The 26,964-nt window shown below is 39.3% G+C and overlaps 2 protein-coding genes across 2 annotated transcripts; both read left to right on the top strand.

The window, feature by feature from the left end:
* The first annotated feature begins 555 nt into the window (after window positions 1–555).
* Window positions 556–5,158, top strand: LOC110153169 (N-acetylneuraminate 9-O-acetyltransferase-like). The gene is made up of 11 exons (XM_055165946.1): window positions 556–615; window positions 2,412–2,846; window positions 2,957–3,046; window positions 3,118–3,237; window positions 3,308–3,464; window positions 3,534–3,613; window positions 3,698–3,799; window positions 3,876–4,016; window positions 4,129–4,206; window positions 4,372–4,464; window positions 4,534–5,158. The coding sequence occupies exons 1-11, from the start codon at window positions 556–558 to the stop codon at window positions 4,696–4,698; spliced, it is 1,521 nt and encodes a 506-aa protein (XP_055021921.1). The 3' UTR covers window positions 4,699–5,158.
* Window positions 5,159–19,216: 14,058 nt separating this feature from the next.
* Window positions 19,217–24,448, top strand: LOC129412372 (galectin-1-like). Its single transcript, XM_055166018.1, has 4 exons — window positions 19,217–19,342; window positions 19,952–20,034; window positions 21,820–21,991; window positions 23,925–24,448. The coding sequence occupies exons 1-4, from the start codon at window positions 19,244–19,246 to the stop codon at window positions 24,069–24,071; spliced, it is 501 nt and encodes a 166-aa protein (XP_055021993.1). The 5' UTR covers window positions 19,217–19,243; the 3' UTR covers window positions 24,072–24,448.
* The last annotated feature ends 2,516 nt before the right edge of the window (window positions 24,449–26,964 follow it).

Genomic DNA, 26,964 nt, shown 5'->3' with positions numbered 1-26,964 from the left:
TTTTGGTCTTGCAATGCGTGTTTTTATCGACCTGTACCGCCTTCCTGAGGGTAACAGCAGGTGAACAGGGTGGGACTGGTCTGAGACTTTTGCGTTTGCTCTGCTCAGGTAAAATGAAGTGGAAGTGTCTTTCAGTGGGGTCAGGTGGTTTCCAGTTTTAACAACTATCTGCAGCTCTCTTTGTCCGCAGCTGAGCAGTCTTCAAACCAAACTGAGATAGATTCAACTGACAGTTTGTAAAATTAAATCATCAGACTCCTCCATGTTGTTTCTCTTAAATACTCAGAGGAAGTAAAGCTGCTGTTGAGACATTTTTTTAACAAAGGTGACCAGGAGAGGTCCTCACTCTAATGGTCAATAAGGTATTTGAAATCTTTCACTCATTCCAAACATACGCCATTAATGTAGAGTGGAACCAGATTTGAGGCACACTACTTTCGGAAATCCAAAATGATCTCTTTGGTCTTGGTGTAATTTAAGACCAGACGGTTGGCTGAACACCGTTCTGACAGCCTTTAAATATCATCTCTATAAGCTTATTCACCCTCATTGATGATGAATCCAGTGACCACTGTGTCTGCGAATTCTATGAATGTGTTGGTGGGATGGGTGGAGGTACAGTTGTGTGTATATAGTGTGTAAAGGATTGGACTCAACACACACCCCTGAGGTGCCCCAGTGTGCAGCATGATGATGTTGGAAGTGTGGGGGCCAAGCTTGATGAACTGGGACCTGTTTGAAAGAAAATTCTAAATCCAGGTAGAGATGGAGGGAGAAAGCCCAGTTGGAGCATTTTTCTTGTCAGCATTGCTGGCATGATTGTATTAAAGACTGAACTAAAATCTATGAAGAGCATCCTCACAGCTTTGCTGCTGGTCTAGATGACTTGACATGATGCAGAACCAGTTTTTCAAAGCACTTCATCACTGCAGGCGTAAATGCCAATGGTCTGTAGTTGTTGATCAGTCGAGGTTGGCTGTTTGGGAATAGGAATAATGGCGGCTGTTTTCAAGGAGGAAGGGATGCTAGCCTGTAACAGATATACTGATATGCAAATTAGCCATGTGCATCTGTAACGAGGTGTTAGGAGAACAGAATTAAGACAGGCTAGAGTATGAAAACTAAGAGCCACTGACTGACTAATCCTCATAGTCCCTTGTTTTGTCTCAGGGCTATTTCAAAGACCACATGCATATTATATGTAAATTATCTGCAGCAGTTTATCTGGTTTTGCCATGATCTAAACATAAGGCAAGCGAAGGCTACTGTGCCCTTTGTCCACATGACTTCCATGCACAAAGTAAACATGTTCCAGAGTGAAGTTTATTACACACAGATGGGAAGCTGGATCGGACAGTTGATATTTCACACACCAGAGTTAGTCTTGATGTTTAAATGTGGGTCCTGTCAAGCAGAAGTAAACAGCAAGGCCAAAAATTCAAGTTAATGCATCTGATATAAAAATTTATTCAACAGATACATATGTACTCTAGTTTATGAAACTGTTGACCTTTTATCTGTACCATTTTTGGTTCTAAAGTTACATGTACAATTTTTTTTTAGGCCTTGAGCAAAAATGATTTCCCAAATTTCAAAGACCTACAAATAAATTCAGGTTAAATTTCAAGCTTCATCTTTGACTAATCTATTCGATCTTTGAACTGTTGATGAAGGTACATGATTTTTCCCCCAAAATTATTTAAAATGATAAAAATTTGCTTGGAAGGACTGATATATTTTACAGAAATATTTACCTTTCATTTTGAAGTAATATTAAAGTTTTCAGAAGCAATTTTCCCTCCGTTACTTTTCCCTCCATTACATGACCTTTCTTAATAAAAAATCTCATTACTTAAAAAAGTAAGAGGTTTTTCAACCTAATCTTGTACCATATGATAGAAAACTATATGAAGCAAATATTCAAACCAGTTTGTTAGGGATATGTAAGTGAGAACCAATAGTTATCGCTGTTTGTATTTGTTGCCCAAAAAGTGCTGCATATTTCATTCCCTCCGTTAATGACATGAGTTTTTTATTTTTTGTCAACAACTTGAAAGAATATTGCAGGGTTAACTTGACCCTGTTGGAGTGTAACTCTTTCCTACATTCTGATACTTTACTTATTTCAATAGTCCCTCTAGTTTCTGAATAAGAGACATTTGAATGTAAAAAATCTGCCTGTTACCGCTTGACCCGGACCCATGTATCAGAAAATGAGAGAAATAACTGCCTGAACATAATAGAATAATGTGACTGTTGTACATTTTAAAATAAGTAAGCTATTCATTTTACCCAAATCATTTTCTAAATGACTGGGTTTGTGTATGTATATGGACGAAATAAAAAATGTAATGTACCTGCAAAAGCATAAAACTATATTTTTATTTGGTCTGTGTTCGGTCTGAACGCAGCTTCAGAGTGTTTCTAACCTGCATGTGTGTTCACAGGGGGCCATGGTGTTGATGAACAGTCTGTGTAATAAAGTGATCCGGCCCATTGATGGTTCCTGCTGCCAGAACACGCCCCCGCTCACTTTTCTGCAGAAGATGTTGCTGTGTGTGTTTGTAGTCACGACTCTAGTTTTTCTGCTGTTGAACTTTCTGAGGAAATTACCCCATCAGCGACCCATGGTCCCTGACCTGGAGAGTTTAGAGGAGAAGAAGCCAGGGGCCGAGGCAGTGTGTGGGGCCCTGTGCAGAATGGGACTCATCATGGTCTACTTCTACCTGTGTGACAGAGCAGATGTGTTTATGAAGGAACAGAAATCCTACAGTCACTCTGCCTTCTTCGTCCCTTTGATCATTGTCTTTGTGCTGGGATTGTTCTGCAGTGAGAGCACCAAAGAGGTGAGCACAGGCCTGTGTCCTTCTACACATGGAGCTGCTTTTCTCTGAACTTTGTGCACACCACCCTGGTTCCTCTGACACAATTTGACACTGTGTGTGCTGTGTCCCAGAGCCGTGTGCTGAACAGGGAGCAGACAGATGAGTGGAAGGGCTGGATGCAGTTGGTCATTCTCATCTATCATATTTCAGGAGCCAGTGCTGTAAATCCTGTTTCCTTCTGTATTCTCTGTGTAGTCTCAAAGCAAAAGCTGATTCTTCTTGTGTGTCTCAGTTCATTCCAGTTTACATGCATGTGCGTGTGCTGGTGGCAGCCTATCTCTTCCAAACAGGTTATGGACACTTCTCCTTCTTCTGGCTCAAAGGGGACTTTGGCCTGTACAGAGTGTGCCAGGTGAGTGCAGCTCTACATCCTCCATGCTTTGTGCTCCTACAGCACCAGCATGACTGTGCTTGTGCTGCAGGTGCTATTCCGCCTCAACTTCCTGGTGCTGGTGTTGTGTGCGGTGATGGACAGGCCGTACCAGTTCTATTACTTCGTTCCTCTGGTGACGTTCTGGTTTATGATCATCTACATTGTTCTGGCCATGTGGCCTCAGATTGTGCAGAAGAAAGTCAGCAGTAGGGTACAACTTTAATGTTGCAAATGTGCCCGTGGTTCTCCCTCACATGTGTTCTTCTCTCTGACAGTCAGTGCCCTGTGGTACTTGGGAATCCTGCTCAAGTTAGTGGGCCTCGTGCTGCTCATTTGCCTCTTTGCCTATTCACAGGTAACAGCACAGTCCCTCCAGAGGCACATGTCCTCAACACTGTTGGAAAGCTGTTGAATGACACATGTTTGTTCAAATGTGCAGGGCGTGTTTGAGATCACTTTCACATCGTGGCCACTTTCGAAGTTGTTTGAACTCAATGGCAACATCCAGGAGTGGTGGTTCCGCTGGAGACTGGATCGGTTTGTAAGTGCATTGGTGCTGTAGCTCCACAACTGCTCTGTTCCACTGGATGTGGATGTGAATGTCCATGTGTTTGCAGGCCGTGGTACATGGGATGGTGTTTGCTTTCCTCTATCTGCTCCTTCAGAAGAAACAGGTGCTGTCGGAGACCAGAGGAGAAGCTCTGTTCTCAGCTAAAGTCTCCCTGCCCCTGCTGCTCCTGTCTGGACTCTGTTTCATTGTAAGTGTTGGACTCTTGCTGTAGTTCATGCTGGATGAAGACCTGACACACACTAGTGCTTGCTCAGAGCAAAGTGAAGGCTTCCTAACATCTTGTGTCCTCTTTACTTTAGACATACTCAGTCTGGGCCAGCAACTGCCAAACCAAAGAGCAGTGCAACGAGATTCACCCCTACATGTCTGTGCTTCCGGTAGGTGATGTTAGCCTCCAAACAGAGTAGAGATGATATTACTGATTTCATCTTTATTTGTCCTCTGAGGTCACTGTAGTTGTCATATTGCACACATTCATTTGAATAAAGTCAATAGGGTAAAGTTAGTATTAACCTCTCTGTGATGCTCCTGTGCCTTCTCAGATTCTGGCCTTCATCCTCATCAGGAACATTCCTGGCTTTGCTCGCTCTGTCTACAGCTCCTTTTTTGCCTGGTTTGGGCAAATCTCTTTGGAGGTAAGATCCAGGGTGTCAAATCTGTTCCTAGAAGAATAAAACTAACCCCAAAATGTGCTGTGTGCCCAGCTGTTCATCTGTCAGTACCACATCTTTCTGGCAGCAGACACCAAGGGCATCTTAGTGCTCATCCCGAGAAACCCGTCCCTCAACATCCTGGTCAGTAGCTTCATCTTTGTGTGTGTGGCTCATGAGATCTCCCTCATCACCAAACTCCTGGTCCAACTGTTCTGAAATAGGCTGGGGGCTTCTTCAGTTTTATTTCATTGATAAAGTATAAAAATTAAACCATATGTTCAGTACCTGCACAGGGACTGCAGATACAAAGTAGCTTGTAGCTAAATCTGGCCCAGTGCAGCTTTTCTTTTTGAAATTAATGTTTTCTATGTGCTGTTGTTGTTTTAAATACAAAGTAAAAGGAATGAATAAAAATGAGCAGAAAGATGTTATCTGCCCCCTTTTACAAACAATATTTTAACACTGATGGTTACTTTAAAGGACCCATATTACTCTATTTTCTGATCTACGTAATAATGTTTCCTCATCACAATCAGACCTGGAGTTGTGTTTTGTTTCATTCACACGTTTAACACACAAACCTGCATATTTATGCTGCGTTCTTCTCTCAAACTCAAAACAATCTGTTCCACCTTGTGATGTCCTCCTACAGGATGTGACCCATTGTGTCTTTTAACTCCACACACCTTCACTAGAATCACTTTCAGCCCTGGGTAAAGATAAAAGGAGCTGTTAACTTGAAAACTACCACTATATGACATCACAAGGTGGAACAGAGCATTCTGAGCTTTGGAGATGTACACGGACTGATAATAAATTGTGACTCAAACATGTGTGTGAATGAAACAAAACACAACTCCAGGTCTGTTTTTGTTATGAGGTAACAACATTCTAACATGACTTAAAGCTCATTAGAATTAAGTTTGTAATATTGAAAACATTTCAAATCAATACATTTAATTTCGATCACAAATATTTATCAATTGCAAACAGATATCTTCATTTTTATGATTGACAACTTATTTTTATCTTTTCATACCATTGTACTGGTTTTATGTATGTATTAAATGCCATTATTGCACTTGATCCTTGGATTTCTTTGTCCAGTCCATCTAGCCGTGATCTAACACACTCCAGTCCATCTGTGCACAGGGAAATATGGGCTGAGTGTTTCCCTCCCACAGAGGAGATGTGCCAATTCTTATTGTCATGTGACCACTGAAAGCCTTTCTATCGACGTAAGCATTCAAAAAACCAGTCAGACGCCTTTGGAATTCTGTGTACACAAAAGTAACAGACAACATCTAATAAGATATGCTGTTTACGCCCTGAAACGAGGTGTTTTTTTGTTTGCTTATATATGTGTTAATTAGCAGACTAAAATGTGTCACAGACTAGAGCAGAAAGAGCACAAACTGATTCATTTCAAACTAAAAAATGAAATCTACTGGTGATTAAATTAAAGTTTTATCACATTTAATGACCTTAAATAGACAAAAAACTAAGGTAACAACTGGTAGAAAGTGTAAATAAGTCATTTATAAAGCAAAGGTAAACTGAGGGACATGTTTCTGTCACTTAAAAAAACACACAGCCAGAGTCTGCCCCATTCTCTCTCTGGCCAACACCAAGACGCTGATGCATGCATTTATCACCAGTCGAATAGACTACTGTAATGCCCTGCTCTCTGGTCTTCCCAAGAAGAGTATTTCAGGTTTACAATTACTACAAAAGTCTGCCGCACGTGTCCTGACGAGGACCAGAGGGCGGGACCACATTACACCGGTTTTAAAATCACTGCATTGGCTCCCTGTGAGTTTCAGGATCGATTTTTAAAGTTCTTTTACTGGTCTTTAAATGTCTTAATGGTCTTGGGCCTTCTTATCTTTCAAACCTGCTTTTACCCTACAAACCCTCGCGGACCCTGCGCTCCTCCGGCAGCAGGCTCCTGGTCATTCCCAAAGTCAGGACGCACTCACGGAGACGCGTCTTTTCAGTATTATGGCCCCGTCTATGGAACTGCAGCAGGAGGAGCTCAAGGCCAAAGAGAACGTTCATGTTTTTAAGAGTAGGCTCAAGACCCACCTTTTTAGCTTAGCTTTTGAATGAAATATCATATTTTTTTACTTGTTTCTACTATACACATTTTAATTATATTTATTTATTTTAGGCTTATTTTTAGGATCTGCAGTGTTTCCTCTGTAGGAGCCTCTGCATCAGGAGCAGAGATCGGCTGTAGCTGTCGGGTCTGTCCCGTGGGTTCCTGGTGGAGGGATTGGTGCCTGGGCTTCATCTCTCCCCTGGGCCCTGTGGTGGTTCCTGGTGGTGGTGGACGTCTCTCTGCTCCTGATGTAGACGGCTCCTCTGATGGTGCTTTCTCAACTGGTTCGCCTGTATTCAGCCTCACATTTTTACTATGTCGTTTTATGTATTTTAGCAGGTTACTGTGTGTGTGGGTGTGTATGTGTGTGTGTGTGGGGTGGGGGGGGGGGTGTTTGTGTGTTTGTGTGTTTGGGTGTCTGTGTTGTTTGGTTGTGTCGAGTCAGGCAGCTGTGGGGGTTGGGTTGGTGGGTGGGTGGAAATGTGGGATTGTTTTTAATCTGTGTAAAGCACTTTGTGTTACATTTTTGTATGAAAAGTGCTTTATAAATAAAGTTTTGATTGATTTTGATGTGGGACATTGTAGTAATTTAATTTTAGGATGTAGTTCACCATTTGAACACAAGAGGGAGACACACTACACTGTTTGGAGTGTCATGGTCAGAAAAGCTCACTGCCATATGACAAGACAAGATAGGTTTAGTCATCAGATCATTTACTGTTCATTTACACAATATGACATAACCATTTTTATGTCAGAAGAAGCTGAAAGACATGCAAAAAAATAAACTTGATGTAGGATAATACGATTAATAATAAATTTTATATATTAGGCACCTTTTTTGACACTCAAAGCTAAAGGTAAGTAATTAACGTTACTTCAAAATAATATTATTTGAGAAATTACTCTGGAATACATTAACTTCAAATTTTAAAACACGCTGAGGTCATACAGTTACTCTTACCTGAGAAGTAGTTTTCCCAAATACTTTTTTTACTCTTGAGTAATTTCTCAAATAATATTATTAAAATTATAGTAAAAGATCTGATGACTAAAACCTGTCTTGTCTTGTCATATGGCAGTGAGCTTTTCTGACCATGACCCTCCAAACAGTGTAGTGTGTCTCCCTCTTGTGTTCAAATGGTGAACTACATCACCGGCCGCCGGCTCCGGCTCCGGCCGCCGGCTCCGGCCGGATCAGCCGTGTGCTCTGAGCTGAGCTTGTTTCTTTAGTTCAGTGATGCAGGGGGAATCACTGATTTACCCAGATATCATTGGATGAAAAATTGTGATTGGTCCATTTCCATTCCATTATATTAGCCCTTTGTTTCCTAAGAAATATCAGTTCAAGTTTATAACAATGATGTAGAAATTATTACTAGTGTCGTGTTCATTACTCACTGCGTTAAAAAGGTAGAAAAAATATATTAGTAGTACAAAAGTCCATTCAGTATTTTTTCTTGAGCCTTCACTGAACACCTCGAAGACTCTGAGGGTTCAACTCTGAAAGAAATGCTGTTTGCACAACAAATGTTGGACTCTTTCATTTACATTTCCAATAAAAGTGCAGCTATACTCTACTTTTTAATTCATTAATTGGTTTTGCGTATAACATGTGATTAATAGCACTTGAACTCATGCGATTAATGAGATAAATTTTTAAAAATTTTTGCCCAGCCCTAAAATAAATGCAAAACTAAGTGACAATAATGACTCACCTTTTCATTTTATAATATTTCATAATATTTAGGCAGCACATCTTTGCAGTAAAGTCAATGTGTTTTTGTTTCGAAGGTTTTATGGCTATATTTTTAAGTCTGCCTATGATGTGTTGGGATATATATATATATATATATAATATATATATATATATATATATATATATTATATATATGGGTCTGACCTCTGTGAGTGTGCCGGGCTGGGGCGGGGCGGGCACCTTCTTGTCAAAGAGCAAGCTCTCATTTACAAGAACTCCCCATTACACAAAAATGTTCGGGAATATTTCAGGTTCGGACAGTGGCTTCGTGTCGTGTGCAGACTTGGGCCACTCTGGCGCTCGGTGCGTAAAGACTAAAATAAAAGTGTAAGTTGCGCGTTTAGTCCCAGTGCTTCATTACACCAAAAAAGCTCCTGTGCTCCGTCCCAGGGAAAAGTTTTAGTCTCAGGTCGGGTTATTATTTCGTCCTCTGTGTTGGTCACAGTCTGTGTTCTATAGAAGTCTATGGTCGCGGTGTGGACTGTGGGAGACTCTGCGCTACACCAGGAACATGGCTGCGCTCGTGCACGAGTTTCAAATGTATAATATTGTGGAGAATAATGAGTGGAATAAACAGCACTTCTCCCTGTTTTGGCGAACCAAACACTTAAAAGGCACAAATCTAAAGGCCATTCTTTTATATTTTCTGATGAATTCCTGATCAAACTCTTCCTCAAACTGTCTTCACTTCTAGCTTCTCTCCACGAGTGTCGCTTTTTCCCCGTGTCTCCAGACTTTGCGTTGTGCTTACAGGAGGCCCCGAATTGGCGTAGAGTTAAGCAAAGTGCCACGCTTTAGTTGAGTTTCATAAATACCGCGCGGTTGGCGTAGAGCGCGCGTAAGCATTTGTGCGTGAGCAAGCTTTATAAATGATAAATTCTCTGACCAGTCCAGTCTGTGGTCGAGCTAAACAAGTTTAACACATTTATTTTATGTTTAAAAATAATGTGATGCAAGTAAGCAATTTGCATTCTTTTACAATGAAACAAACTATGAAATTATAACATAAATAACAAAAAAATTGCCCAAAAAGGAGTGGGAAGAAGAAAACTTATTTAATCCTACGCCCTCTTCTAATTTAACATAATGATCTTTTCTTTTGCATTCTTCAGACATTTTACCTGAGACCATATGAACCAATTACACGTGAGGACAAAGATTCACTGTTCTATCTTGGTAACAACTATCATCATATTATAATAACACAAAAGGATACAACAATGAAAACAGACAGCAGATCCAAGTAATGTAATGGACAGCACAGGCCAGAAATGGTAGGGAAACAACAAGCATAAAACAGCACTACAGAAGCAAGTATTGTTCTAATTAGTGCTGTCATGCGATTAAAAAAATTGAGAGATGTAATTAATTAATCTAATTAATCTCATTTTAATCTCACCTAAAAATTGCTGAGAAAAGCCTTCAATTTGTGGTATTTTCATTTAAATTCATTATTACATTATTGTGGCAGATCAAAAGACTGATATAGAACAAAAAAAAAGTGACTTTATAAAGTCATTTATTGTTTAACAAATCTCTTCAAATTGACTGTTGAGCCCAAGTCTCCATGAATAAGAAACTGTTTGCTGTAAAGTAGCAAAGACGAGGAAATCTGAACATAATAACTTTTGTCTACTTAAAGACAATAAAAAGTCCAGTCTTTCCTTAACCATATTAAAAATATTATTGATAGAGAAATGCTTTATATATGAGATCACTGGTTTTAGTCCTTGTTTTAGTCCTGCTTTAGACCTGCTTTAGTCCTACTTTAGTCCTAGTTTAGTCCTGGAATGGATTAATCCTGGTTTTAGTCCTGGTGTTAGTTCTGGTTTGGTCCTGGTTTAATCCTGGTTTAGACCTGGTTTTAGTTCTGGTTTTAGTTCTGGTTTAGTCCTGGTTTAGACCTGGTTTTAGTTCTAGTTTTAGTTCTGGTTTAGTCCTGTTTAGTCCTGGTTTAGACCTGGTTTAGTCCTGGACTGGATAAGTCCTGGTTTTAGTCTTGCTGTTAGTTCTGGTTTAGAGGCGCACAGGAGGAAGCGCTGTTTACGTCGCGTACGCGAGAAAACACGATCCACACGCGGCTCACGGGAGCACGTCGGTGTCCACGCAGTGTCTACGGAAGGAAACGTGGTCCGCGCGTTCTCAGGTTAATGACGATGATGAAGGTGTGTGTTTGTTTGTGTGTGTTTGTGTTTGTGTGTATTTGTGTTTGTGTTTGTGTGTATTTGTGTTTGTGTGTGTTTGTGTTTGTGTGTGTTTGTGTTTGTTTGTGTTTGTTTGTGTTTGTGTGTGTTTGTGTGTGTTTGTGTTTGTGTTTGTGTTTGTGTGTGTGTGTTTGTGTGTGTTTGTGTGCGTGTCCCCTCATGTGGCAGGTCACTATAGGACAGTAGTGCAGACATCATGAGCCTATGCAGGTTGTTTTCACCAGTGACATTTAAGTTGTAGGCGATTTTATATTTGTTATTTTCTTTTATATTTCACGTCTGGAGAATAATTTCCAAGACACGAATGTGTTTTTACCTGTGCACTGCTGCCTCTGTTCTACTGGCTCTTCCACCTCGTCCATTGTGCGACTAACGCCGCCAACGTGAACATGACGTTTACATCGCTCTTACTGCTCGCGTTTTGTGTGGGTTTCCGGCAATGAGTGGAATTACCGAAATAAAAAAATTTATAAATGTGGTTTTTGTGTGTGTGTGTGTGTGTTGTTGTTGTCCCAACAACACATAAAAACAGGTTTTATAATAAAGCAACTCGTATACAGAAACAGTAAAGTTAGAGATTAAAAATGAGATTAACGCAATTAAAAAACATAACGCGCTAAATATGACTGTAATTAATTAATCGCAATTAACGCGATAATTTGACACCCCTAGTTCTAATATTAAGACCCACTCTCTCTATACTGTGACCAGACCATATGTTTACATAACAGCTTGAATTTATGGATATTTTGGCATTGCTTGAGATGTGTATCAGATGTGTATCCAGACTGTTCCAGAGTTTTACACAACATATACACACACAGAAACTTTTATGGGACATTGGGCAATTTGAAACTTCCACACCCTCTTAAATTATGCGTTCTCTCTCAAGATTTGTAGATTACTTGGTAGTAAATAGTTAACTATATAGATATAGACAGACTGTTACAGGTAAATCTATACAGTTCATTCCCTTTGAATGATTAATGCATTTGTACATGGTCCTTAACTAATAAAAATCTAACCAACTAAGTAATTAACGGAGCGTTTCTGACAGATGGTAATATGGACATTTCCCACCTCTGGAAAAAAACAAAACAAAATAAAAAGCTGGATTACCGCTTGAGCTGGCCAGACTCAGACCACAGACTCACAGTGTCCAGTCAAAAAGCTCAGCCCCTCTGTTTCTAGTCTTCACCTCCACTTCTAATTCCATTCACCTCTGCTCTCCTTCCCCCTTATTGGTTTAGTCTGGCCAGTAGATGGAGCCAGAACTACAGGTAAGCCTCTAGTGTGTGCTGCACTCTTGTCATTAGGTCCAGGTGCACAGTCACTCAGACCAAACCCAGGAATGAAAGAGAAAACACAGAGATGCTGCCGGTGAGTAAATCTACCTGTAAAATTTGTTTTTAAGAATGGTTAAAATAGTGTTAAGACACTAAGGACACAATAGTGCCAAATAATCTGTCTTAATTCATCAGTAAAGTGAATATTCTGTTTAATTTAAGTAGCACAATGAGAAGTCTTGGTTAGATTGTAAATGCAAATACAACTACTTTGTGACTAGAACACTGTATTGGTACATCTGATGCACATGCCTCTCTTGGGTCTATGGAAATATCATACAGTGTGGTCACATACCAGTCTCCTTTACTATGAATGTTGAGCACTTACCTATGCTATTTATGAATAACAGCCCCATGAATCAAGGGAAGCTGGACTGGTCTGCCCAAACAAAGGAAGACCTCATGTCCTATTTTATTAAAAGTGACAAACTGTTAAGTAATATAAATTTACCTTATGACTCAATCAGATGTACTGATGCAAACTGTGTTAACTTGAACCACAAGAGGGATATTTGATATTTTTCATGATAATATAATATGGGCTTTATATCAGAGTGGTGAATTCTTCTGTAAGTGTGTTAAATATAATCATGTTAAATGACCTGCTTGGGACAGGTTTGTCACGGGGCATTATGAACAGGCTCAGGAAGCTACAAGAGAGAGTGGGTTTAGTGGGCTTATGATTATAGTCTCATCTTTGAAAACAAGAAACTTACAAATGCCAGATACAAATATGACATTAGGTTTATCTCAAAGAACAAGGAACAATCAACAAAGTATGATACCTAATTCTTTGGCCATACATTTTACACAACAATGGTGGACTCTGCCCTGCACTGTAGATGGCATTTCTGGAACAGAGAAAATAGTAGAATACTGGACACAGCATTATAGTGCTCTTTTGAATTGTGCTCATTGTAATGTTTTTAATGTGGACCTAATTGATAAAAATGAATGTATGACTGTATACATGAGGTGTACTACACTCTAAACATGACCACAAACTTGTGTTGAATTTAAACACATCATTGTTCTATTTGGAACAAAACAACTTGATAGTATTGATAGTGACACATTAGATGTGTCAATCTAGTGACAAAATAATATGTATTATGTGTGACATGATGTATTAAATGCTCTTTACAAATTAGGGTGTTGCTCAAAATTCCAGATGCGCAACACAAACATGTCATTCCACAGCATTCATTAATATGATTACAGATGAAGATACAAGTTGGAATGTGTTTACTTTGGAATGTTTTTTTTCCTCTCAGTGCAATAAATGAACAGGCTCTAATATTTAACTCTGCCTTCAAAAAAAATTAAAAATAAAAATACCTTGATCTAAGCTTAATACAATACAATACATTAACATTTGAACATTTTAATCCTCCTGGGTCGATCCTTTCTTTCTTCACTTTGTCCATCCCAAAAAAACTTTTCTGCATTTTTGAGTGCAATCTTTGAACACTGAGACAAGCACTTTCTTGATATTTGGTCCTGGGTCCGACAGCTGGCTCGGGTCTGTCAGCTCCATTTTCACAGGGGAGGTGAAAGAAACAGACTGAAAAAAAGATTAAATATGTACAATTTAAAATGTTTACAAGGTACACAGATGATAGCAACAAATTGATTATATGACAAACATATTCATTTTAATGCAATAACATGTATTTTACAATACAATATCAAATCGAATGTTTCCAAATACTATAGTACAAGTTCTACACCGCAGCTCATTCTTAATAAAAATAAACTCAACATTACAACATATAAACCATAACTACTAAATGCAATACAAACGTTACCTTCTAATAAGACCTGTGGATCTGATGGGATTTATGCTGAGCGCCTAAAACATACCACCATAACACTTTGTAATCTCCTGGCCATGTGCTTCTCTAGCTCTCTGACACACGGGGTACTCCCTCCCTCACTCCTTTCTGTCACTCTTGTCCCAGTCATAAAGGTTAAGGCTGGTAGAATGAGCAGTGTGGAAAATTATAGGCCTATTGCACTGGCAAGTATCTTGTCCAAAGTTTGAGTAAGAATATTAGTGTTTGTGTTTACATGCACATCAGTATCCCGTTTATTATCCATATCCCGGTTATGTCAGTATTCAGGACATGTTGTTTACATGCACGCTGAGAAACCAGGATACTCATATCCCTGTGTACATGATCAAATGTACTATCCTGGTTTCTTGACATAATCTTACAAATACACAAGAGCAAAAATTATACATTTAATAAACCAGGCAATATACAAACAACCATGAACTCCTTCAGCATAGGAAGCTCGGGAGGTTCCTAACCAACAGTAAGGAGCTATGGTCCACTACATTAAACCCAACACTGAACAAACATTGTACAAGTTACACACTGCAGCAGATTCTTAATTAAAATCTTCTGCATAAATAAACTCAACTTCACAACATATAAACCACAACCACTATAGAGCCACATCAGCCCGTCTGATAATATAATTCAGCTTTGCACACATTTGTTTACATTTTACAGAATGAAACTTAAACCACATGCTCATTTGTATAAACTATAGCTGAAAAAACCAAAAACAAAACAGCTCTTTGCTTGTGCACTGATGTGGTCAGCTAAAAGACATGACTCAGTGGAAAATGAGTGTTCTCTCTGTGACAGAGGATGTGCTGATGATGCTGAGTCTGTTCTGTGTGTATCACATTGGAGATGGTTTATGTTTAATTTTTCAGAGATCATACATGTACAGGTCATAGGAGTGCAGATTGTACTTGTGCAGGTTTAGCGCAGCTCTTTATTTAACAGTCATTTCACTCATGTTTGGTCACTTTATTTATGTTGGTCACCTTATTTATGTTGGCTACTTCTGAAGTCCCAGGCTGAAACTATATGGCCTGAATCTCACTACCTCCCAAATAGCCTTAACATTACATTAACATTCACCTAGTCTTAACATTGCATCAAATATTCACCAAACATTATGCCACTTACCTAGTCTAGCTGGACTTGCTCGTTGTAGAGATGAAATTAAGGGAAAACTCACCAAAGGTTCCAAACAAGTGATTTGTCTTTGTCTTATTTTTTGGCTTTTTAATTCAGGTTTTACTGTGTCATTCTGTGTCTGGAGATATCAATTATTGCTGTGCCAAGCTCATTGACTCAAAGTTAGGAGACTTGAATAAACGACCGTGGTCAATACACAGCTAGATACGGTGTTTCCAGCTACTCGATGATTACAAGTTTACTCAAAAGCTCAAATACAGAATAATTAGGACAAACCACTATACAAGTACCATAGGAGTATTTACCCTGTGACGAGGTCTGGTGCAGAGCGCTGCNATCAATCAATGGTTTAAGCATCAATCATACACAAACTGGCACATAAGAAAATCAAACTCACCGTTGACACTGGGCTGGAGAGCCAACAACCCACGGCAGAGTGGCTTAAAGGTTGTATAGAGATTTTCCAAGGAACGAGAAATCCAGCGACTGTTTGTCCTTTTTCAAAATGTTGCATGCGTGAAACCACCCCCCCTCCCCTACAGCTCCTACGTAGAAACGCCTCCTCCCGCTCCTCCTATGCCAGAAACAGGTTTGTTTACAGCCGTGCTGCACATGATTGTAAACAACTAACTACAGTGTTGGTTAGGCAAGACGGAGAAGTGAGGAGCGGGGGGAGTGGGTGCGCGGACATTTCGTTCGCGGACGAGACTGAGGAGCAGGGAGAAGAGCGGAGCAGGGAGAGAGGGAGAGGAGAGAGGAGAGGGGAGCGGTGCGCGGAGATTCCGTGCCTGGAGAAGTGAGGAGCAGGGGGAAGAGTGGATCGGGCAGCGGGGACAGGAGCAGGAAAGGGGAGCAGAGAAGGTTGCGCGGAGATTCCGTGCGAATGAACTAGCTACAACACGCAGCAGCAAGCGGACTCTTTCTTTGCCTTGAAAATTACGATTTCAGACATAGGATATCGCTTTCGTGTCCTGAAAAACGTTTGACTAGCTCTTGGAAATAAAGTACGTTTCATAATAAGCAGAAGGACCTGTCCAGGAGTAATTTGGCGACAGTGCGTCAGTCTTTAGACCCTGCGTCTGCTTCAGTCGTGCCATCGCTGGAATGAATCTTCAAGAATCACCTTAGTTTAGCTTCGCTGCTTTTCCCCTTGTCTTCTTCTTTCAGCGACCTCAAAAACGGACTTTCTTTTGCGGCGAACTGCTCCTGGATTTTGTCTGCCATTGCAACAAACTTTGTGCTAACTGCGAGGAAGATATAAGTAAAAAAAAGCCGCTAAGAACTGTTGCGTTGGTGAGTAAACAGCGTCTGTGCGGCTTGCGTCTGTGGACTGCGTGACAGGCGTACGTAAACCACGTACCGGCGGCGCGCAGGCAAGTCAGTTACGCTAGAAACGTAGGGAGTTTGATTGACAGCCTGTCAGCTAACAGATAACGAGGCAGTGTCGTTGGCAAATGTTTAGCCCCACCACGTCCAGAGTTGATGAATTTTTATTCTTTTTTTTTGGTCATCATAATTACAAGGCTACTGCACCTCTATAATGCTATCATTGACAACTTGAAACAAAAAAACAAAACAAAAATCCTCCATACAACCTTTAAACCCGGCTGGGCGTTCGTACGCAACCCGCAGCAGACTCTAAAGTGGGTGCTTTCCCTCCGCCTCTATATATTCTCTTCATGCACCTGTGCGTGCAGAGAGGGCCAGTCTCCACCGCGCACACATACATGGAGGCGCATTCCTGTCCATGTCCAGTCTTTGAAATGGCAATGGGCAGGGTGCCCTGTTTTTCGTAAAACACAGTGTCCTTGGCACAATCCCCACTAGAAATCGAGTTGTATAAGCATAAATGACTTCGTGCAGGCATGCAGGCCTATGAATTGATCCGGACCATTTATGTCCCTACAATGTTCTATCAAAACTCAACCAATTTAAATTACAAAAATGTATTCCCCTGACAATACAATTCTAATACAGAGCTCTGGGTCAGATCGTTGTCCCTAACTGCCTACAAAGTTACAGAGGGCTTACATCAGGCATCTGACCCCTTCTGAATACTTCAACCCAGTTTTTATAAACATCCATATGAATATGCATATAATATGTTGAGCAGGTTCCCGCCTTGAATCGTCGCCTTGAAGTGTCAGCATTTCTTCTTTGGGGGAAGTGACAACCCCCTCCAAACCACTGTAAATTACACCAAGTCTGTTTAGATAAGCCAGCTCAATATGTAAACTTCATTAAACAATATTCAAACCACCACTTGATACAGCCTTCACTAGAAACACTGTGTAAGGGGTTTAGTTTTTTGCTACACTTTGCTTTACACACTATCTAGCATTAGGACCACTTGAATGTGTTCCTCAGAGTAGAACTAAGCACAGAGTGACTAACACTAATGACTAGAAAAGGCAAAAGGGTGAGATTCCCTGTGTAGCTGAGTGTAAAGACGGGCTACTTTCTCATGAGGGAGAGTAAATTCAAAGGCCTAGTACATCTCTTCCAGGTTTAAGAATGTATATATTATCTTTTCTAAATATAAAATGTATGAAGAAGACTAAAAATGTATGCCTGTTCTGACCTGTGGCAACCCATTAAAAAAGGAAAAAAGGAATGAAAGAAACAAAATGTTTGAAAAGGAAAAAAGAAAGACAAAAAGAGGAAGTTTTATTGTTTTATATGCAGAAAATTGTGCTTAAGTAGAGTGTGACAACAGAAGTAAATTTTTGTGCATCCTTGGATCAGTCAAACTGTATGTTGTGAACTGTGCAGTGTCAGAATCGCTGAAACATCTGAGTCTGTGTCAACATTGTCAGCAAGAAAATAAGATGCCGTTAACGAATCCACCAATTCAGTTAACGGCTCCCCTAATTCTTAGATATTTTTATTTTTTTTATTACCTGGTCCCGGAAGGGTTGACCAGGTTTAGTATTCACCCTGTGTGTCTGTGTGTCTGTCCACCCACGATAATTCTGCCATTTATGGACCAACTGTCACCAAATTTGGTACATAGGTCAAACCCCTGTGCCCGACGTTTGGTGTCGAGGTCATTTGAGAGTCACACGGGTCAATTGAAACGTCACGCCGTTATAAAGCACAGGCGATTTTGGCAATGTCTGAACCATCTGTGGGTTAAAATATTCACCTAATCATTACACAAGTCGGCACACACATAACTGGGGTACACTGGATGTTACAGGCTGAAACTGGGTCAAGCTCACTTGAAGCTCAAGTTAACCAAGGTCAAATATGCGTTTTTGGTCATAACTCCGCTCGTTTGTGTGGTGGGGCCTCACACTTCTCTTTCTGCTGTCGTTAGTGCCTATTTGTGCTGTTCTAAGAAGGGCGTAGTACACACTTTTGTAGGAAATCTTCAGTTTCTTGGTAATTTCTCACACAGAATAGCCTTCATTTCTAATAACAAGAATAGACTGTCCAGTTTCACATGAAAGTTCTCTTTTTCTGGCCATTTTGAGCGTTTAATCGGCCCCACAAATGTGATGCTCCAGATACTCAACCTGCTCAAAGGAAGGTCAGATTTATAGCTTTTCTAACCAGCTAAACTGTTTTCAGCTGTCCTAACATGATTGCACAAGGGTTTTCTTATCATCCATTAGCCTTCTGACACAATACATAAACACATTGTACCATTAGACAACACTGGAGTGACAGTTGCTGGAAATGGGCCTCTTTACACTTATGTAAATATTGCCCCAAAAACCAGACATTTGCAGCTAGAATAGTCATTTACCACATTAGCAATGTATAGAGTGTATTTCTGATTAGTTTAAAGTTATCTTCATTAAAAAAAACAGTGCTTTTCTTTCAAAAATAAGGAAATTTCTATGTGACCCCAAACTTTTGAACGGTAGTGTATCCTGTGGTCCAAAGCAAAAATAAATAAATAAATAAATGTGACAAAGACTTTTTGCCAAAATGTTATTTAAAATAATAATAATAATAATGAAAGCTTTTGAACATCAGCCATCTGAGTGTGCTATGCATTTTTTCACTTTTAAATTTTGTCACATTAGTCTTGCACATAGTAGTAAGACAAAAACTAGCCTAGAAGTATAGTTACTTCAAAACAGCAGTAAGCACTTGGTATGGTAAAAAGAGATTTAAGTAAAAAGTACTTGGTGATAAACCTACACTTACAGTTACTCAACAAAATGCAACTAATAACTACCCTTTGCTTACTACTACTACCTCATACAGTATCTACTGTACTTTCCAAACTGTGTCCAAGTATCTGTTTCTTTGAGTTTGACTGTTTCTTGCCTTCCAGGGCTGTGTTCTGATTGGCCGTAGAGTCCACTCGTCACATCTAAGTCCCGCCCTCTGCCTCATAAATGTCCAGCCCCAGCTCATACCAGGACCTCCAGTCTCCAGAACTCTCCACTCCTCCTTCCTCTGGTCCTGTAGCTGAAAAATCTGCAAAAATGGATCAAGTAAGTTAACTTTTCTTAATATTTTTTATATTGGGGTTATTCTGTGCATATATATATATATATATATATATATATATATATATATATATATATATATATATATATATATATATATATGGGGTGGTCAGTCCTTGAATGGGAGACCGCTAGGAACACAGGTACCACAATGAGCCACCAGTGGCTCTTGGGGTGGGGAGGGGGTGCAGCTTTAGGTCCAGTAAAGTGTGTGATTTTGATTGTCTGTATATTGTGTCTGGCCCTCTTATCTTTATAAAAGGCTCATTATGAAAGGTGTTTTTTCACATGAAAACAAATGAAGAGTTTAGTGAAGGTTAAACTTGGCACTTAGACTCTGGCAGGTTGAGGTGTAATGAAGAACTGTATGAACTTTATGCTCTTACTGTTTCAAAAAGTACTACACTCACAACTGAACCTGTGTTATCAGAGTCTTAACCTGCAGATAGAGACACATCTAAGTTTGTCTCATTCTCAGTTTATGGACAGACTGTGCCTCAAGTGAAAGCTCAGAACCTCCAGAATTCCTTCACTGAGCCTCATGTATTTCAGTTGTTCATATGATTTACTGTATGTCGTTCTTTGTGCCCACAGTGTGCAATGATTGTGAAGAACATGTCCTTTAAGGTGGGACAGACCCTGACTCTGGTGGGAACGATCAAACCTAACCCCACAAGGTAACTCCATTCGACATGAGGTCAATAACCAATACTTGTGTGCACACTTTTGTATAAACTTAAAATAAGAAACAAAATACTTCTTTTTACAGTTTTAACTTGTCTTTTGCATTAAGTCATTTTGGGAATTACTAGGTTTGTTAAAATGAATCTTAAGATATTAAAGGTCCTATATATTATGTGAAATTGTGAGCTTTTAGCCATGATGTGTTTGCTGTTGTGTTTTGTTTCACTCACACAGTAGTGGTAGTTTTAAAGTTAGGCCATGTTATAATTTATTATAACATTTTAAATCACAGTATTCATCTAAGATCGCTGAGTTCTGTGTTAGAAAACTGCGATACCCACTGGCAGCTGATGGCGCAGGAAATGTCATCACAAACTCCAGTGGTAAATGCCAGATCACACTAGCGAGTAGCAGATTTTTTATTTTCATTTGTACTGAAATGCGACATTTGTAGCATTTGCGACACTGCCGACTGCTACACATGTCACAGTTTAAGAAAAGAAAACTGGAGAACAGATACAAGTACAAGTACAGAGCAGCGGTGGTTAAAAACGGAAGTTGAGCAGAAATATGGCGTCTTGAAAATAAACGATTAAATATTGCTCAAACATGCATGAATGACTCCTAAATCACTCCTAATAAACTTGGAAATGGTCAGTGAGAAGAGGAGACAACTGGGTCCGGTCAAGCGGTAACGGAGGGAAACAGGGACAGATTTTTTACATTCAAATGTCTCTTATTCAGAAACTAGAGGGACTATTGAAATAAGTAAAGTATCAGAATGTAGGAAAGAGTTAACACTCCAACAGGGTAAAGTTAAACCTGTGATATTCTTTCAAGTTGTTGACAAAAAATTTTAAAACTCATGTCGGTAACGGAGGGAATGAAATATGCAGCACTTTTTGGGCAATAAATACAAACAGTGATAACTCTTGGTTCTCACTTACATATCCTTAACAAACTGGTTTGAATATTTGCTTCATATAGTTTTCTACCATATGGTACAAGATTAGGTTGAAAAACCTTTTACTTTTTGAGTAATGAGATTTTTTATTAAGAAAGGTCATGGTAACGGAGGGAAAAGTAACGGAGGGAAAATTGTGCAAACAAGTAGAAGGTGCATGATTTTGCATAATCTGTCAGTTTTTTTCTTCCGAATACTTTAATATTACTTCAAAATGAAAGGAAACTATTTCTATAAAATATGTCAGCCCTTCCAAGCAAATTTTTATCATTTTAAAATACTTTTTTTTTTTTTTTTTAAAAAAAAATCATGTACCTTCATCAACAGTTCAAAGATGGAATAACACAAGATATGATGAAATACATCCATTTATTTACATGATTTGCAGGTCTTTGAAATTTGGGAAATAATTTTTGTTCCATGTTTCATACATGGTCTGTTTAAAACGTATGTAACTTTAGAACCAAAAATGGTACAGAAAAAAGGTAAAAGTTTCATAAACTAGAGTACATATTCTATCTGTTGAATACATTTTTATATCAGATGCATTAACTTGAATTTTTGGCCTTGCTGTTTACTTCTGCTTGACCGGGCCCTAGTATAACATGGTTAAAAGTTCAGAGGTCAGTTTTGCACAATAGGTTTGTCTAAGATGAATATTGTGATTTAAAATGTCCAAATTCTAACATAATAATCCACAGGTCTCATAGATTTTAACTCTAGAGCAGACACAAGCACAATCGGTGTTCTGTAACATTTCACTTGTGTGTTCTTCTGTGTTGAGTGACTGTATCGTGTGTGTCCTCTTGTGCAGGTTTTCGGTGAACATTGGTCCGAATGAGAACAATATCGCCATACACGTAAACCCTCGCTTCAATTATGGCTGTGATCAGAACACTGTGGTGTGTAACTCGTACCAGTGCTGTGTGTGGGGCGAGGAGCAGAAGGAGACCAGCTTCCCCTTCAAGGCCGGACAAACGTTCAGGGTAAAAAGATCCCATGCAAAACACTGTTACTTTCAGTTCTTTCTACTGTTGGTTGGTTAAAAAAAAAAAAAAGTCTCACAGTATGGCATTAAACATATCAACACATTAAACATCTGTAATTGAATCGGAAAAAAAAAAGTCACACAGAGCATGTTGTTTGCACCACGCCCCTTTTACAGGGAAAACAATTCCTGAGAGCCAAAAAGTTCTGTCTTAGTGACCGTTGTTGTTCGCGTTAGACGTAAAGAGTTGATGAGCTGAAAATCTTGATTTAATTATAATTTTGTTCTTTAGTCTTCAAGAGACAAACAACTACAGTTATTGACTCTAATTTAACTAGCTAACTAGTTTACATTTGAGTCTGTGAGTCAAATAAACTATATTAAAATGAAAATGTAAAGGCAAAAATACAGCAAAACTATTTCTTACCTGGAGACTCATTGAGATACGAATAAATGTGCAGGTATGACACTTGTGGCTCTGAGTGGGGCTGTTGTTTTTTGTACATGCAAGACTGAAGGGGCATGTCTCATATTAACTGAATTAAGGTTTTGTACGTATCTTTCATGGTCAACGACCGGTTGTAATGTTGCAGTTGTAATGTACTGAGTAGTCATGTAGATTTAATTTGCATTAAACTTAATGAGAGGGGTCGTTTGTTACGTCTCTCATGAGTCAAGTTCCTGGATGTGCCGGTTTAATGTACATCCATAACAGAAAAATGAATGAGAAATTTACTTCCAGAACCGATGGTGATTTTAGAGCTCCATTGCAGTTTAATGCAATAACATGGAACATTACAGGCAAAGCAATAACAAGAAGTAGGTCTGTCTGTTTCACCATGTTTGTTTTTTGTTTTGGTTGACTTGGCGCTTTGTTGTTGACTTCTGCACTTCGACAATGTGATTGGTTCGCCCGACCAGGAGCTGGATTCTCATGAGTTTGTGAACTTACAAATATCATGAGAATCCATCAGGCTGCGCGAGGTTAAGAAGCACGACCCACCAGAAAAGTGACATAGGTGGAGTTAAAGGGACAGTCCGGAATTTTGGACATAGGGCCTCATTTTCTCACGAGCCAGAGTGTTGAAGACGTGTGGAGACACTTTTTAAAATATTTCATCCAGTCCTTGTATTTGCAGAGGTCGCTGGTGCTAGACTAGTGTATGTCAATGGTCATAGTTATCCTGCCACTAAAAACAGTCTTACCCACTCCACAAAACACTTGAAGCAAATCTATTATTACACCAAACTGTCGATGCGAATGTCTGTGTTGATAGAATAATGTTTGAAATAAAACTAACCTTGCATCGCATGAATGACTCAACCGAACAAGGATTCCGAGTCAGAATCCAAGATGGCTACGCCCACTGTGATGTGTAAATATGAAGTGTTTTCATTGTGTTTGGACACTTTGGTGGTTTAAATGACAATTTCACTCACTTGTATTACTGCAATACTTTACCAGGTCCGTATCACTGCCTGTGGGTTTGGTAGTCGTGTTGTTGTGAGGCCAATATTGAACAAATACTTGATTTATCAGGCGTTAACGTCCCTAAGGTTGTAATGGAAGAGAAATCATAACATAAAATGATGTACAAATTTCAAAAATTAAATAAGTTAAATTGGCAGCATTTTCATAAGATGAGGGAACAGTCATAATCATAATCCATGTAGCCCGACAAGCGAAACATAATAATACACTTCAAGCTCCGACGTGACGTCAAATCCGAGGTCCAAGTGGGAGTGGAAAGATAATCGAACACACGGTCAGTCCTCCAGGAACTGCCCAGTTATGCAGCTCTGTTTGAAATGTGCTTGTGGACGGAGTTTAGGTGTTTAGTCCCACTTTAAAGTTCTCGTACCTGGACCCACCTCTATACGTTCGATATCGTAGTTCCAAAAATTCTGAAACTTTTCTTTTACCATTTCAGATGATCATCAGGTTCAACCCGACTGAGTTCCTGGTGGTTCTCCCTGACTGCTCCTCCTTCAAGTTCCCAAACCGCCTGGGCCGAGAAAAGTACTCCGTGATTGGCATAGATGGAGACGCATGCATCACCAGCTTCGAGATCATATAAAAGTTCACATTTTTTATAAACATGTCTTGCTTTAAAACGCAGTAGGAAAGTGAAAGTCTTATGCAAAGTTTTATAATAAGTAACTCCGTGGACATGCTGTCACCCGGGTTTGATTGAGTTAATGAATTAAAGGTCCTATATTTCACAAAATTGACTATTGTGAGCTTTTAGTCATGTTAGAAGGTTGTCTAGTGAAGGTGTATAGAGTTTAAAAAACACAGTGGAGCACTTCCTGTATTACTACAAATCCATGTGAGAGAAGAACTCCGCAACCCTAACCCAGGATTTGTGCGTTAAAATATGTGATTGAAACAAAATACAACTCTAGGTGTGTTTTTGATGAGGAAGCAACATTATAACAAAGAAAATCAGAAAAATAGGTGTAAATGGGATTTTAAACAGAAAAGAAAATTTTGAAGCTTGCGTAGATAATTTGCTCTTTGATTTCAATTTCAAAGGTCCATTCTTTGTGTCGATCTGTTACTGTTCATTGGAGCTTCTGTTTAAGACTTGTATGTTTTGTCTCCAACATTCCGCAACGGTGTGAGTTCATTTGAATTGACCTGTAACAGTATAAAAACGTGCTCAAACTGAATTCATTGTCTTGTTTTATTGCGGCGACGGACAAGACTGTGGAATATTGTTGACGCTTTGCAGCTGATGTCGTCAAAGTTCACTGGAGGTGTGACGCTACATGTGTGTCTGAGGCTTTCTTAGACTTTAATCTGAGCTTTGTTTTAGCACAATCTGACCAGAAAAAACTGACTTAGGTAACATTTACACTGAAATGAATCACCATATCACTGTATTGGAAAATTTGCGTCCAGACACGTCGTTTCTGTGTCCGTTCCCTGTCCACACAGTAATGTGAAGCTGCCTGAAAAACTAGTCACATGACTTGGTTGGCGTCACGTCGTCCCGCGGGCGGTAAAAATAAGGAAGTAAAAATGTCTGAAGTTGCAGCAGCCAATTTAGAGCTGAGGAAGATGGCCAGCATGAAAGTAGTAAGTAGTTCTATCTACGCTGTACACATATGTAGAACCTTTCCCTAACGTGATGTCGCTGCAAAGTATCAGTGAACAACATGATCATGGAAACAAGCAGGATAAGGCCCTCCTCCAGCCCAAGTAAGAGTCAGGTTTGTGGAGATGCAAGCCTGCTCAGAGTCAGGATTATAATCATGATAAATAATAATAATAAAAATATTATGTTATATATCAATTAACAATGGTTTAAAAAACAAAAAGCTTTTATGGTAATCTCTTAGGGTAAAAAGTTACATACTATAGCTTAGTTAAGGAAACACTGAGAGGCAAGAGAAAAAAAAAAGACCCAGGTCATTTGGGCTCTATTTTCTAAGTGTTGTTTTTTCACAAACTTTTTTTTTTTTTTTCTACAAAAAAAAAAAAAAAAATTCTAAAAAAGAAAAAAAAAATTCTAAAATTGTTTTTCCAATTTTTTTTTCTACAAATGTATATATATATATATATATATATATATATATATATATATATATATATATATATATATATATAATATATTATAGCTTTAGTTGTTGTTGTACTTTGTTGATGTGCTCCTGTTTAGCTTATGTGGCAAAGGACTGCAGTATCGCGTAAAGGGGTCGGCATTTGAGTTTTAAGGTAGATGACTTGTTTTTTTGTCTTTGCTTGTGTTTTCCTCATGGAGTGGCACTCAAAGTGCCCCTGGTTTAGTCCTTGTTTAGTCCTGGTTTAGTCCTGGTCCCCTCATGTCTCAGGTCACTGTAGGACAGTACTGTAGATATCATGAGCCTATTGCAGGTTGTTTTTACCATTGCCAATGACTCCGGTTTGACATTTAATTTGTATCCCGATGAGCTCCTCTCACCAGGCATGTTTGCTTGGAGCATACCCTACTCCCGTGTTGGACAAGAGCGGTTTTACGCACACCTCCAAAAGTCGCTTGTGAATGTTGTAATAACACAAATATCCACACAAATCCCATCTGCGTCAGGGCGCACCTCAGTTCCACTAAAATCTGAGAGGCAATGCGGCATCCTGTCTTCCAGCCTGGAGCTTTTGTGAGCCAGAATGAACACGTATGTAACAAGGAGCACATGAGATTCAAACCCCAGCCTCCCACGTCCTAACCTAGAGCCTAACAGCATGAGCTAATCTTCCACTAGGTTGCCAACACTGAAGTTTTCTACTTACAAGAATAAACTGGAAAAAAATGGTCTGAGCAATGTTTTTTGAGTTGGTGGAAAAAAAAACAAAAAAAAACAATTAGAAAATAGAGCCCAAATTATCTGCCTCTTTTTCTTTCTTTTTTTTTTCTCTCTTGCCTCTCAGGGCTTCCGTACTTAGTAGAAGTCTGCATATAGAAAATATTCTGAATATGAACTCTGTTTCTAATAGATGTTAGAGCTCCTTCTGATGTCAGCAAAGGGAATGAACAATGAAAAAACAAGTACTCATCCCCCTTGAATTTTGTGTCAACATAAAATAAATTTTGTGATAGTTCATGGGCTTAAAAATTGCACAGGAGAAGTCTGGATTTTTACGCAAAAATCCAAGCAAAACGCGAACTGAGAATTTTTGAGGCACAGAAAAGATGATTTTTCAATAATGGATTAACGAAACAAGCGAGAATGAAGCAAAATACAACTGCTGGTATGTTTTTGACGAGAGGACAACATTATGACATGGCTTAAAGAAAAAAAAAAAAAAAAAAAGATCCACAGACACACACGTAGACCTGCTGTACAAGAGTTCACCACCAGATGTCACCATTTCCTCATGGAAGTCTATGGAGCTGCAGAGCTGAATTGCGAGTTTTCTGCCATAAACTGCAACGTCTATCATTTTGAGACCTTGCAAAGATAAAAGAAGTAATCATCGATAGTGGTGTA

Source organism: Boleophthalmus pectinirostris, unplaced genomic scaffold (genome assembly GCF_026225935.1).
Source record: "Boleophthalmus pectinirostris isolate CB_2022bp ecotype Guang Dong unplaced genomic scaffold, ASM2622593v1 HiC_scaffold_8, whole genome shotgun sequence".
In the NCBI taxonomy this organism is placed as follows: Eukaryota; Metazoa; Chordata; class Actinopteri; order Gobiiformes; family Gobiidae; genus Boleophthalmus; species Boleophthalmus pectinirostris.
This window is presented reverse-complemented; position numbering and strand designations above follow the sequence as displayed.